Genomic DNA, 14,067 nt, shown 5'->3' on the forward strand with positions numbered 1-14,067 from the left:
ATGTCAAATCAACTGTGTGCTACACAGATTAAATACTAGGCATAAATTGAATTGAAAGACTTTGCATTTCAGATAATTTTGAAACACTTTGGGACTTATGGCAATAGGCTATCATGTTGATACTAATTTATTTTATGACCACCTACACCTAGACAATAATTTGGAGTGAATTCTTTTAATCTAAGAACGTAGGCTATAGATAGTTTTGAATATATGTCAAAGTTGTTTTTGAGTTTATACTATTTATTCATTCTCGTTTTGTTCAAGCATAGACTGTATAGTCTATGTGTTCAAGAGTGAAGCCAATCAAACTCGGAATTGATTTCAAACCATTAGCATTGTTGTTTTAAATATATGCTTTCAATATTCTCCAATTTCTGTAGGCAATCTATTTTACAGGAATCGTCTAGTATTGTCTTAATTTTACGACATATATCCTCTTTTCGTCACTGTTTTGGTCTACTGTTCTACCTTTTGCATGAGCAGAGATGAAGCTGAACTAAACCTCGCTTGAATAAACGAGGCCAAGATGCCGCTAACATGAGTTAATGGAACGCCTAAGTGAAAGTCTACGCTAGTTCAAGCCAGGCTATTTCTGTTAAGCGCCGCCTTCATTAGCGAAACAGTAAATTAATACATTAACACACACAAACAACCCCCAGAGTTCTCCCCCGTATCCCAGAATGCATTGTCCCAGAGTCCGTAGCACATAGTCCAGGGTGCCCACGTTACAGTGAGTTTGTTGGGGATGAAGTCAGTAAATATTTTAGAAAGGAAACTGAAAGTCATAGGGCTTACAAGCGTACCATTCCTACAAAACAACTAGATACAAACAATATAGAGCAAGAAAAACTATGTGGTGACACTGTTCCAGTGAGATTTATTTTGGAATTTAAGAAGACACATTTTGCGGAAACATGAGTGTGCTACGGAGAGCAAAGGAAAACGTGAGTTTAAATCGACTATGCTTTAAGTAAGGCTGAAGTAAAACTTGGATGCTAAACCTGTATTATTTAGGCAATTAATCCCACTGATCCCTTTAGTTTTAGGCTTATGTGTACGTTGCCAAGCTTGTTCGTTGTTGCACTGTCGGTGTTACATTAGGCTATCTTTTACAATATATGTTCTATGAGTGACATTGCCGTTTCTCTTAGTTCTTTGGGATTTAAGTTTTCTAAGGTGACAATTCGGCTTGAGCCACCTGAGCGAGGAGCGGGACATTCGCACCGCTCAGCTCCGCTCACTAGCACAGATAACAGTGCATTTCACAGGAAATGAGGCGAGTGGCCGGTTCGCTTATGCGGTCATTAGTGTCAACAGTAGGCCTACAAAGATTATTTTGGCATCTGTCTATTCCCCAAACGATTTCGATGCAGCGTTTCTTGTTGATATTACAAATGCACTGCTGTCCTTTCCCAATTGTCAGTTGTTGATAGGTGGGGATTCCCACCTATCAACAACTGACAATTGGGAAAGGACAGCAGTGCATTTGTAATATGCAACAGTTAACCCCTTGCTAGACCGATCGCCAGTGTCCAATTCCTGTCCTCCTTCCACTGTCGCCCTAAATCAGTTTATTACTGAAGTGAAAGTGGTGGATGTCTGGCGAGCTAGGAATGACAGTACTAAGGACTATACTTTTTATTCTTCTAGGCATAAATCAATGTCTAGAATTTGCATTAGCCCTGGTCTACTGAATCAAATCTATCAAGTAGACATACTGCCCAGGCGTTTTAATTATACTCTCTTGTATAATTCCGAATTTATGGACACACTTAAAAAAGAATTACATGAATTTACCAATTTAAACAAACATGAGTGCTCCAATCCACAAATCTTATGGGAGACCACAAAATGGTTTTTGAGGGGTTTTACCATTTTTTTCAGTATTCATAGTATTGTCACATTTGGAATCTCAAATCCAGGCATTGGAAAAACAGTAGTCTGAGCAATTCAGCGAGGATAGAAACCTTTCTCTTTCTGCACGTGGAGAATATAATAGACTGTCTATTTCTAAAGCCTCTTTTAATGTTAAGAGAGAATGTAATAGCCCATCAGCGCATCTCTAGTGTGTGTGCCTCTCTCTCGCTCAGAGGGGAGGGGGAGGCTGAGGGGTCGATCAAGCATGGATTCTAAACTCTGTGGTGGATAGGATCTACAATTAGGTGTTAATTAATATTACTACCTAGGTTGAAGTACTCCCAGTGCTATTGCGCCACACATTGTAGTTCTCCTGTTTATTCGCTTGGAAAATCATCACGTTTCATGTTGTGTGACCTTACACATTTTTATCAACTACTTGTGCAACTGTATTTAAGTAGGGAAAACGTGGCTGTGTTTGATTAATGCCATCTTACTCCCTCTACGGCTACGGCAGAGCCTGCTAGCATAGCAACATTCGCGCCGCACGCCAGAGCGTTTGAGTGCACATACCGACGCGGTAGAGGTATGACTCAACTTGTGAAAGTTAAGGTAAGAACATATTACTACTGATTTTGGGTGGCGTGTTCCTTTAAGTGAAGCCTGTGTGCTTTTGTTTAGTTTCTTGGAGAATTAACTCTGTTGAAACCTTATTCCTGTGGTCTCTTGCAATTGTGCTCACCCAGTATTGTAACAAAATTTGCTGGGCCTTATTCTAGTTTCCGACAAGTTTCGGAGTGTGACTACCCATTTCTTACCCCCGACAGGAAAATACCCACCCAGTTATGTGACCTTAACTTGCTTGAGTCTCACGTTTCGCCAGGTCGCAGTTTTGGTCTGGTTTGTGTGGATGTGTCATCTGCTGCGGTGGCTGTGGGGGGGTCAACAGTGCGATTCCTAGTCATCCGATGGTGGCAGCAGAGCTTGACCATGGTGGCACTGATGACCCAGTACTGCAGCCGAGGCTTGACATTTCAGAAATATTGGCTAATTTGGATAGCCTGGTCTTTCAGAGGAAAGCTCAGAACTCAAGTTTTTGAGTCATTTTCGGTCATTTTGTGCTTCGTTTTCAGATACGTTTACTTGTACTGACACCATAGAAAACAATATAGATGTTGGTGGTCCACCAGTTCGGTATTTGGATCATGGTTAACCCTGTTGTTTAACTGCACACACTATACATCTCCAACTTGCCTTGTTCCTGCAACCCTACCACATACGTCACATCAGGGGCGTGGACAATATGATTGCTAGTGCATTGTCCCGCTCCTGTGGCAGTGTTGAATAATTGTTCTGTCATGTCTTTTGTCCCTCCTGTTCCTTTTCCTCCTGGTCTCTCCTTAAAATGCTTTCCAAGGGCCCTGGACATGGGATATGTGAGCCGCGGTGGGCGCGATTGTGGACACGTACCAAATGCGTCATGTGAAACGCCTGTGGGCGCATTGGAGAAAGCCATGAGCGTCCCTCTCGCACGATAAAGGTGTTGAAAACGGCCAATAAACTCCTCTAAGCGGACAATAGATGGCATGGGCATGTCACATATTATTGTCTTTTTGATTAGGCCTACCAAGCACATATTCACGTTTAAATGAAGGTTACTGGATAATTTAAAACAAAAGCAAATTGTCCTGAAAGCATCCGATATGTCGCCCTTGGATTGAAAGTCAAAACTTTGAATGCGTCCTATGAAGCGCCTGTGTGTTGCATTGGAGAAAGCCATGAGCGTCTCTCTCGCAAAATAAGTATAAGTATATATACTCTTTTGATCCTGTGAGGTAAATTTGGTCTCTGCCTTTATCCCAATCCGTGAATTAGTGAAACACACTCAGCACACAGTGAGGTGAAGCACACACTAACTACCTGCAACAACAGCTGGAAAAACATGGGAACTAAACGTGCATTACGAATATAATCAGTGGGAGCCCTGCTTGTTTCCCTGCAACAAGAAGCTTCCATCTGGGGGTGATGGAAGACAGTGACACCCTCAGTGTGTTTGAAATGTCCAGTCGATTGCGCAATTTGGTCTTATAGTTGCAGTCATTGCCGAAAACCCGGCCTCGCATTGATACGTGGTGGGAAACGTTTTCAGCGCTTTTACGGCTATCTCGGGATATTCTGCTTTGGTTTTGATCCAAAAACCCGCCAGAGAGGTATCCTTATACAAGACTACCGTCATTTGCAATTTCGATCAACTGCTCTTCCTCCTGCGCTGACAAGTTAGGACTATTCGGGATATTGACAAATGGGTTGCGGACCCACTCATTGGTTTGCCGTGGATCTTTGGAGGATGGGAAGTAACGCTCAAACTCATTTGAAAGCGCAACAAGGTGATCGCGCACCAGCTTCGAGAGAAAGGGCCCTGCCTCAGTCTCTCCCAAAACCCCCACTACTGTTTGGAACATATCAAATACACCCCGGTTCACTCGTCATCCCCACAAATCAAGCTTGGCTTTAAATGCAGCCAATGTCGTCATTCTCCCCTGGAGTGACAGGTTGAGGTCATTAAGCAACCCGAATATGTCACACAGGTAAGCAAGTTTTGACACCCAGTCCTCATCACTAAAATGTGCAGCTAACGGTGACTTTTTTTCTGAAAGAAATCTCTGCAGCGGCTCTCGCAACTCAAACACTCTTGCCAGTGACCTGCTAAAGATGCTTGTTTTTTGTTGCTCATTCTAGCAGTTTAGCTAACTTCGTGTGACACTACCGTTCGCCAAGAACTGATCAAGTGAAGTGAGCTGACCTGAAGCTGCGCAGCGCTGAAGGCAATACTGTATGTAAAAGTGTTGAAGGCGGGACAGACAGACGTAAGAAAATAGACCTTGCAAAATGCAAACATGCGTCCAATCAAACAACTGCATATAGGCCTATGCCATGTAAAAACGTGACATTATTGCGAATTAAATTTAGTTTAGTTTGCATGCATTTTTTTTTTAAACTCATGTCGTAGGCTACGGCCCGGTTAGGAATGTCCTGCAGCCCGGGGACCGCTGGTTTAGGGTATTTAATCTGTTTTCCATAGACAGTATAGCCTAAAATGCAGAGATGTATAGTCTCTATTGTCTGCGGTTCATGACATGCTGCAGTGTTCACTTAACATTAACTAGATTCTACCTGGCTATCATAAAGGCTGCCTACTGTTGCTAAATATAAATCGTAGACCATGCCTCTTTTCGTGCTGCCTATAGAGTTAAGGTCAGAGGCAGCCGTGGGTTGGGTTGCCGGTTCGATCCCCGACCAGTAGGAACGGCTGAAGTGCCCTTGAGCAAGGCACCTAACCCCTCATTGCTCCTGCTGTAGCAGGCAGCTCACTGCGTCGGGATTAGTGTGTGCTTCACCTCACTGTGTGTTCACTGTGTGCTGAGTGTGTTTCACTAATTCACGGATTGGGATAACTGCAGAGACCAAATTTCCCTCACAGGATCAAAAGAGTATACAGTATATACAGGGTTCTAAATTAACTTTTTTGATCACCAGCCAATGTGGCTGGTAACTTTATAAAGTTACTAGCCAATCAGAATTTCTACTAGCCACATTTTTTCCGGTGAAATTAAGAAAATTATGAGTTTATGAGATGAGTGTCACTGAATGCATTTGATCATTTTATTAACATTGTTGGCATGAATACCACAACATATACACAGAAAGTGTAAACACTTCATTTCATGTTTGGGATCTCTATCTATCTATCTATCTATAACTATCTAACTATCTATTTATAGGGGATATCCTCATCCCCTGCTTCATTCCTCTTCTCACCCCCATAAGTCTGTCCCACCACTGCCGCATTTAGTTTAATCTTAACTTAATAATAATTGAGATATCAATTATTATCAACAATGACAAGCCAGCCGGAACCTGCCACTTATTTTCTCTCCCTCTCGTGCGCGATTAAATAGAGTAGCATAGGGCCTACGTTCAAGTTGGATCTTTATAGAGAGGACCCGAAAAGTATAATCTTTATGTAACATGTTGTTGGTGCATGTTGACATTGTATACGTTGTATTCTCTAACAAGAGTGAAAAACAGTTTGCAGTACAGCTACTATTTATTGGCTTAATGTTGGTCCCTCCTCACAACTCTGATAATGTTACTGTTTCTGCACTGCAATGGTACTGTTACCACACTGCACATATCTTGTCTATATGGTCCATACTAAATATCCATATTTATTCTGTTTTCTTAGAATATATATATACTGTTAATACCCTGCATATATAGATATCATTCTTACTACTCTTATAATGTTACTGCTACTACACTACATATCTGTACATGTTGTTCATACATTGTTCATACTGCATAGCCATATATATTCTGCTGTTATAAGGTTACTGGTAATACACTGCACATATTTATATTTCATTTATATTACTGTAAACCATACCACCTTTTTAACTGTATACTACTGTCTACATTGCACTATATATAACTTATACAAAGTATAGGCAGGTGGTGCAGGTGGATATTATTTGTGTGGTTGTCTTTGGTGCAAACATCAAACAAATCATTAAGCAGATATAGAAAAAAAATACTCACTATGCCTTTTGTAGAGGACTGCTTGATCATGTAGACTCCATTTGTGTTGATCTCAGTAGCCTGCAGCAGAGATGTTTTAGCGATCGAGCCATCTGCAGAATGGGCCGCCTCCAGCCATGGTTTATGGACACAGGAGTCCCGCTGTTAAAAGTGTTATGACAAATGAGATTACCTGATAGACTGAGACTAACCGCCGGCACACCCCAAATTGAAAATGTATAGTACAGTCTGGCAATTTTTCTAAATCCAAACAACTGTTAAGCTACTAATCAAAATCATGTCACTAATCATGTTACATAACTACAGGCCCATATCTAATTGATTAATCAATCAACTACCTTTTTAACATCAAACCGTGGTCTAGTTTTACGTGCAAAACTAACCCTGCCCCTTACCCCTTAGTTTTACACATTCACGTGAGAGGAAGGGGTATCCCAATAGAGTATTTATCTATCTATTTATCTATTCATTTATTTTAGTTAATCTTATTTTATATGACTATGACCTATGACTATGACCTTTTATTATTACATTACATTACATTTACAGTAGCAGACACTTCTTGACCAAAGTGACTTACATATGTCAGCTATATTACAAGGGATCACATTGTCCCCGGAGCAACTTGGGGTTAAGTGCCTTGCTCAAGGGCACAACGGTGGAAGCTGGGAATTGAACCGACAACTTTCAGGCTACTGCACGCTACAGCCCAGCTCCTTAACCACTACACTACCACCGCCCCTATTATGTACTTCTATGACTTTATTCTATTTTACTGTATTTGACCTTCTTCTGGATTTTACTTGATCTCAGCTGCACTCTACGTTCTTGACTCTTCTATATGCATATTACGACCTTAAATGTTCTATTCTATAAACAGAAGGTAGGCCTAATTGTAAAGCAAAACGGGGCAACCGTGGCCTACTGGTTAGCGCTTCACACTTGTAACCGGAGGGTTGCCGATTCGAACCCCGACCAGTAGGCACGACTGAAGTGCCCTTGAGCAAGGCACCTAACCCCTCACTGCTCCCCGAGCACCGCTGTTGTTGCAGGCAGCTCACTGCGGTGTGCTTCACCTCACTGTGTGTTCACTGTGTGCTGAGTGTGTTTCACTGGCAGCAGATTAAATGCTCATGAGAGAAGAAAAAGATGGTTTTAAAAGGACATGACTGAAGCTGAGGCAAGCCAGGCGATAGGCCTATAGGCCCAACAGTAATTGTAAAGCAATTTATAAAAAGATTCACTGGACAAAAATGCTGATGTGGTACATGAACATGTAGGAGAACGAAATGACACGAAAAATGTGGAGAAAGCAATGCAATCAAGCATTTTGGACGATGTGGAGAGACAAGCCGGCAGCAGATTAAATGCTTGAGAGAGAAAAAGATGCGGTTTTAAAAGGACTTGCAGACCGAAGCTGCTGCAAGCAGGTGATATTTAGAAATTTATTTCACAAAATCCAAGAACAAGAACAGACATATGTAACTGGACACGTTGGGCTCTTGAGACCAACATACCATCATCATCCTCGGTGCCACGGTTCAGGTAGTTATTTAGGAAAAACTGCATTTTTTGAGTTTCCGGAGGCCCAGTGCGGGGGGGGGGGGGGACCCCGGGGACCAAACAAACATTTTCCGTAAAGGTCTAGTGGGGCTACATGCCCATCAAGTTGCATGTGCCCCGGTGTTTCGGTGTCCCAGGAATCGTTGACCAAAAATTCAGGAAGTACATGACGGGGGAAAAAAACATCTTTGACAATCCCTATATGACCGCTACAAAAAAAACATTCACGATTGTGAAAGCAAGGACGCATAGAAGACAACTAGCTAAATTGTTATTAAATCAGATTAGCATCATTAGCACGCTGCTGCTGCAAATTTATTTAAAACTCTTGCATTCAAGTAGGCTGGGTGAACTCATCCTGATCTGACGGTGGTTTATTTTTCCGCCCTGCAACTCAGGCTGGAAACCTGTACATCTCTTTCTCCTGCTTCTGTTACACTTTTGCAGGGGCCAATCACAAATTGGCTTATCTACCTGGCGCGCTAATGGCAGGTTTAAAACGATAGCAGGAGAGCCTGGAGTTTCCGCGTCACTCTGCAAACGTCACCCGGTTCGTTGGTCAGAGTCATTTGAACTATGCCTGTTGATCACGCCTCTTGTGCAGTAGAAAATACATAGCGGACTCCCCAGACTAATGTTCAATCTTAAAAGATTTAGCTTGGTCTGGTGAAAGCCAGACTAGCATTAAAATTCACTGATCATCTCAATGCCGATGTTTTCCAAGACTCAAAAGGGCCTGTCCCAAGGAGAAAAAGTATTACCTTGAAACTTAAACACACCTGGGGAAACTGAACAGTCCAACCATATATTATTTTCATATACTATTGTATATTATACAATGTATTGTATGTGTATATTTAGGCTATATTCAGTGTTCAAATCAGTCCAGTTTATACAGGTTTTCAAATATTCTAATCCTCTTGTTCCAAATTATTGAAATGTTATTTACTAAAATGTTATTTAATAAACTAACATTTCCAAACACACACACACAAAATCGAGGTATGTATCGAACCCTGGGTCAAAAATCATGATATAAACCAAATTGTGACTGCTGTATGTTACAGCCCTTCTAGATACTATCCAAAAATAGACCCTAGTTTATTTAAACACCAGAGGGTTCCTAACATCCTGGATTTTTCACACAACGATCAGGATGACAACAACAATAAGTGCCTCACCAGTTTATGCTGAAGATCAACATCCTTATCAGTGGACTCCTTAAGGATTGTGATCTTTTCCATTAGTTCATGAAATCCTGCATGTTCATCAAGATCATAGATGATTGGAGCACAAGCAAAGACAGCATCTCTGAAGTTTCGGACCTTGTCAATGTCCATTGTGTTTTCTCCAGCAAAGGCAGAGGCCAGTTCCACAAATACAGTGAGCTCTTTTTGATCTAAGAGTAAGGAAGCAAAATGTGTAGAGTTATTTGATTCCAGACTTCCAAGTGATTCTCAGGGAGTGTTTTGTAGGGAGTGTGTTTTTACAGTTTCACTGAATTTGTGTGGATAACTGTCTTGAATATCAAAATTCCAATCTACCTACTTAAATTATATGATGTGTTGATCCATCCTCTATAGACCTCTGGAGCGCATCTACAAAAAGACCCCACCATCTTTTGCCCATATATCGAGATCTGTGTCAATGCAAATGTTTCCTTTGGAAAAATAACTAACCGAAGCTAACTACTCAACAAATGTCCTGCATTTAGGAGTTGGCTTTGGTTAGCTCCCATGTAGCAAAACTCGTGACCTCGAAAAAAACAGAGATCTACAGTATGTGAAAACTAGCCGAATTTCTCCTTTAAGAGTAGCTTATAGAGCAGCTTGTAGCTTAGCTCACTACATTTTGCCCATCAGTGTTGTGTTATCTGGAGAGGTATATGTCAATTCGTAGGGCTGTGGGGATGTTATGTATGTGTGGTATGAATGTGTGGATGTTATGAATGTGTGGTATTCAAAATAGCTTTACACACTGTACTTGGTGGCTGTGTATAAGAACCAATGGGGACATATTTTTAATTAGAGCCCATGACAAGTATATTCTATTTATATTCTGTACTTAAGGCAGTGATAACATAAACAGTATTCAAGTCCATGTTTATGTAGTGTTGTATGAAGTTTTACATTACCTTTTATAATCGACCTAATCCAGTCAATGAAGTCCTTCTTCGCACAGCTAAGCAACTCATTCAACAGGGAAACAACCCTGTTATCAAGAACTTTGAGTTTGGAGCCAGTGGTCTCCATTTCCTCAGTGAAATCCTTTAAGCATTTCACGTTAAAGCAGTGATCCTGTTAAAAAGTGATGCTAATTGTTAAAGGAACACGTCAACTTTTTCAGCAAAATCAGAAAAACTTGCTCTGCAGGTCAATCTGCTAGGGAGGCCATTAGGCCCTATTTAAGTGTTCTAAGTGCATAGTCTGAAGCGAGATGAGTGGGGGCGTGCCTGATTTCTTTTTTGCTATTTTAACCCCCTTTAAAATCTTCTCTGCACCAGGCGCATAGTTCCAAAAGGTTGTTCTTAAGTTTCTTAATTGTTATAACACCTTGACATTCGACATGGCTCTTCATGGCTTTGCCAGTTTGCAAACAAATCCATACAGTATGTACCATGTACTGGGGGAATGGTGCAAGCTGTGAGTAGTATTTACGACTTTTTCTGAAACCTACCTACATGCAATCATTCTTTCAACAATATCCTACTGTCTCTCAATCTGGTCTCTTTCCACAAAGAATTAATATGAAGACTATACAACAGAGCCTATACACAATCCATAGTAATCTCCCTAATTGGACTCATACACTCAAATGCACTGTACTCACAGTCAATTGCCATGACTTCTCAGAACTACATAAACAACCATGCTATTACATTATTTTTTCAGATTCAATATAACAGCCCCTCACCGACTCTTACTAGCGCATTACCAGATCAGTCACACAAGCACTTCTTCCAACTCCTGCCTACAAAAACAACTATGGTCAGAGATTCTTTTTCCATTCATACACCAACATCTGGAATGAGATCCCCTATTACATCAGAACCATACTATCTATCACACATTTCAAAGGCACACAAACCTTCTCTCTAGAGAAGACCAAATTGTGGCGGCAAAAAACAAGGATAAGTTACACTGACAAGACAAGTGACAAAACTTGTTATCTCACTAGTTATCTTGTAATTCCATAAACAGTGCTTGAAGTGGGCCGTTATGCACCGGTATGCATTACCGGCACTTCTACACTTTACTCTTAAAGGGATACTCCACCATTTGGGGAATTATGGTAATTAAGGTAAAAAATCAACTGTTTAACCCTTAGATGCATAAGCGGGGTCAAAAAAGACCCCAGCGGTTGTTTTTTTGGTCATTTACATTTTTTATTGTTTAATCTTCCATGTATTCCTCAAATACGATTTGTATCTAATTGGTATATTTTTTAAGTAATTGCATATTATTAATTCCATACGTGGAGTCAAAAATGACCCCAAGCATTTTCTATGGAATTTCAAAGGTTAACCTTTGAACTGTGACTATCAGGTATACATTTACTGATGTATTATCAACAACTTTTCATAACATATCAATGTAGGTGTCATAGGAAATTACAAAAAACTGCATGTTGCCCTGAGTCAACATTGAACCATAACGGACTTGCATATGGCCATACCAAATATACTAAGTGAAGGACCTGTATATGTGAAATGCATGAGTGTGCTTCATGAAGTTTTATAGAATGCCATCACTATAGTTGAGTATGTGCCCTGACTACCATACCAACATCCAAGGCTTTTTGGTGTTGTGGTGAAGCTGCAGACGTGCTACCCTGTAAACTGTAGCTCCAAGTTTGAGGCCTGACTGATCCCTCTATTTGCTATAGGCCTATCCCCCTCTTTTGAGACAAATTGCTTACTAAACTTTCAAAAAGTCAGGTGCAGGTCTCAGAGGGAAAGTGGATGTTGTAATGTGTGTGTGCATGAGTGTGCATCAGTAGCCTGAGTATGCATGGGTGTAAGTGTGCAAACTCATGGATGTGTGTGTGGTTGTGTGTGTATACTGTACCTGAGAATGTTTGGGGAGATTTATGGAGCTTTTAACTAGTAAATAACAGTGATTTGGATGATTTCATATGATAATATGTATTATCATAACTTCATATCTGTAAAATATTGATTTTCATTCAGCAATGGTACAATGTTGCCTTGACTTTAAAATGTGATTTTTGTTACGTATGATACTTGTAATGCATTGAAAACCAGATAAATAATTTTGTGTTAGTGTTATGTTATAAGGATAGGTGTTTTAAATGAATAAGTTGGCTTTAATTCTTAAAGGTATTATCCGGAGTAAAATGCACTTTAGATCAATTTACGGATGATTGGGAGTACATACGTTGAGTTGACATCAAAATCATGTCATTCGGATGTGTTTTGAGAAAGTTCTATTTTACCGTTATTAGTCAAAACTTGTTAGCCTGGAAGTGACCCGGGCATGTCATTTCGCCGCTACAAAACACTATTTTTATACCTCTTCTACAGTTCCAAACAACATTACACTTACGTGGTAGTGAGTAGAGGGTCCCTAAAGCCAAACCGAAGTATCCCGAGGTCTTTATGTGGTCAGATAGAGAGTCCAGAATGAATTTCATCAAGCCAGTACCTTTCCGGAAATGTTGCTGTTGCAGCTGCCATCTTTAGGGGAAAGTCCGTAGGAGTCGATTGCGCAGTGTGAAGTAACACGCTTTGGAAATTCACAATTTCGTCGCCGTTTAAAAAAAAAAAAAAAAAACATAGTCCAGTATTTCTTTCGAAATTGAAATGAAGTTGTATGTAACAGCAAACCCTAGCTTACTAACAGGTTGGAATTTTGAAATGTCACGTGACGGCAATCGACTTGTAACTGTTGCCATTATGTTGAGTTTATAAGATAATTTGTTTAGGTTTTATTTTGTAATTTTACATTGATTTATCTGGTAAGACAGAAGAGACTTTTATTTTGAAACCTCTACTGAGCTGCTATAACGTGAGTGAATGAGAGAGAAGTATGCAGGCACCCTATGCGTTGCTGTTGAGTTTAAGGTCACGCAGTTGAAAGTATTACAGTACATGCTTTAAATTAACTGAAGTTAAGAAGAACAGTTTAATGTTGAAGATAGGAAGGCTTCAAGATGATTTCCTTTCGTAGCATGCAGCCAACGAGGTAATTTGTCTGTCTGTATTTTATTTTCTATACGTGTTATTTTACTGCTGTGTGTGCTAATAAGCTAACATGAGTTTATGTGTTTAATACTGTGTATTATTAGTTTTCACGGTTTGACTATGGAGAAGACTTCATTAAAACCAGTAAAAGGAAACCACTTGTGTCTGCCCGTGCTTGAGAGGGAGTTACAGTGAAAACTCGGACTGTTCATTGACGCGAGTGGGTGATGCAGCAAGCTGAAGGACTAGCGAGCTAATCTCAACGTGGTGGCTACGGTGCATCGAATGGTCGTCGAAGGACTGGCAGATGAGTAAAAAACACGTACTTGTAACACGTAGTTAAAACACACACACGGGCTGGAAGAGCAACGTTTCAAGGCAAAGCCATAACGAACTTGGACACTAACAAGAGTGGGCTAAGAGGGCTTTATAAGAGGTTGCTGTTAAAGTTCATGTGAATGATAGCTGATTTAATTATTGTGCTGTATGTGGTTACAACTTTTCTGCTTAGCTAAAGGTTTAACTGAAGCTTGCCATTTAGTTTATGGTCAAATTCAATGCTATATGCAAATTTAAAGTGTGGGGCAGTTCCAGCGTTATGGATGTGACAGTTGGACTCATATTGGTAAACAAAATGCCTTAGAGTGGGGGCAAAATTAGTATCAGTGAATTAATTTGCATAACTTTTAATGCAACCTCTGTCCTCTGAATACTGAGAAATCCTCAAATTTCATATAATCAATTTCATCCTAAGAATACAAGGCATTTTATCAGCGTTATGGATGTGACATGAAATGGACACACTTTTGTGAGAGATTACAGGTTTTCTACAAACTCTGTGA

The 14,067-nt window shown here is 40.3% G+C and overlaps 1 protein-coding gene across 1 annotated transcript in view; it reads right to left on the bottom strand.

The window, feature by feature from the left end:
* The window catches only part of LOC143099421 (E3 ubiquitin-protein ligase rnf213-alpha-like), a 351,714-nt gene that overhangs the window by 154,577 nt on the left and 183,070 nt on the right, over nt 1-14,067 (bottom strand). Inside the window, exons 21-23 of the mRNA XM_076262416.1 lie at nt 10,157-10,319; nt 9,204-9,421; nt 6,460-6,600 (exon numbers count right to left, since the gene is read on the bottom strand). Of these exons, the coding sequence (XP_076118531.1) occupies nt 6,460-6,600; nt 9,204-9,421; nt 10,157-10,319 (522 nt within the window). The remainder of the gene's footprint in view (nt 1-6,459; nt 6,601-9,203; nt 9,422-10,156; nt 10,320-14,067) is intronic.

This window comes from Alosa pseudoharengus, unplaced genomic scaffold, assembly GCF_046254945.1.
Source record: "Alosa pseudoharengus isolate Yale_2024_CS ecotype anadromous, Long Island Sound unplaced genomic scaffold, YU_APseudo_1.1 YU_APseudo_1.1_scf_28, whole genome shotgun sequence".
Classification (NCBI taxonomy): domain Eukaryota; kingdom Metazoa; phylum Chordata; class Actinopteri; order Clupeiformes; family Clupeidae; genus Alosa; species Alosa pseudoharengus.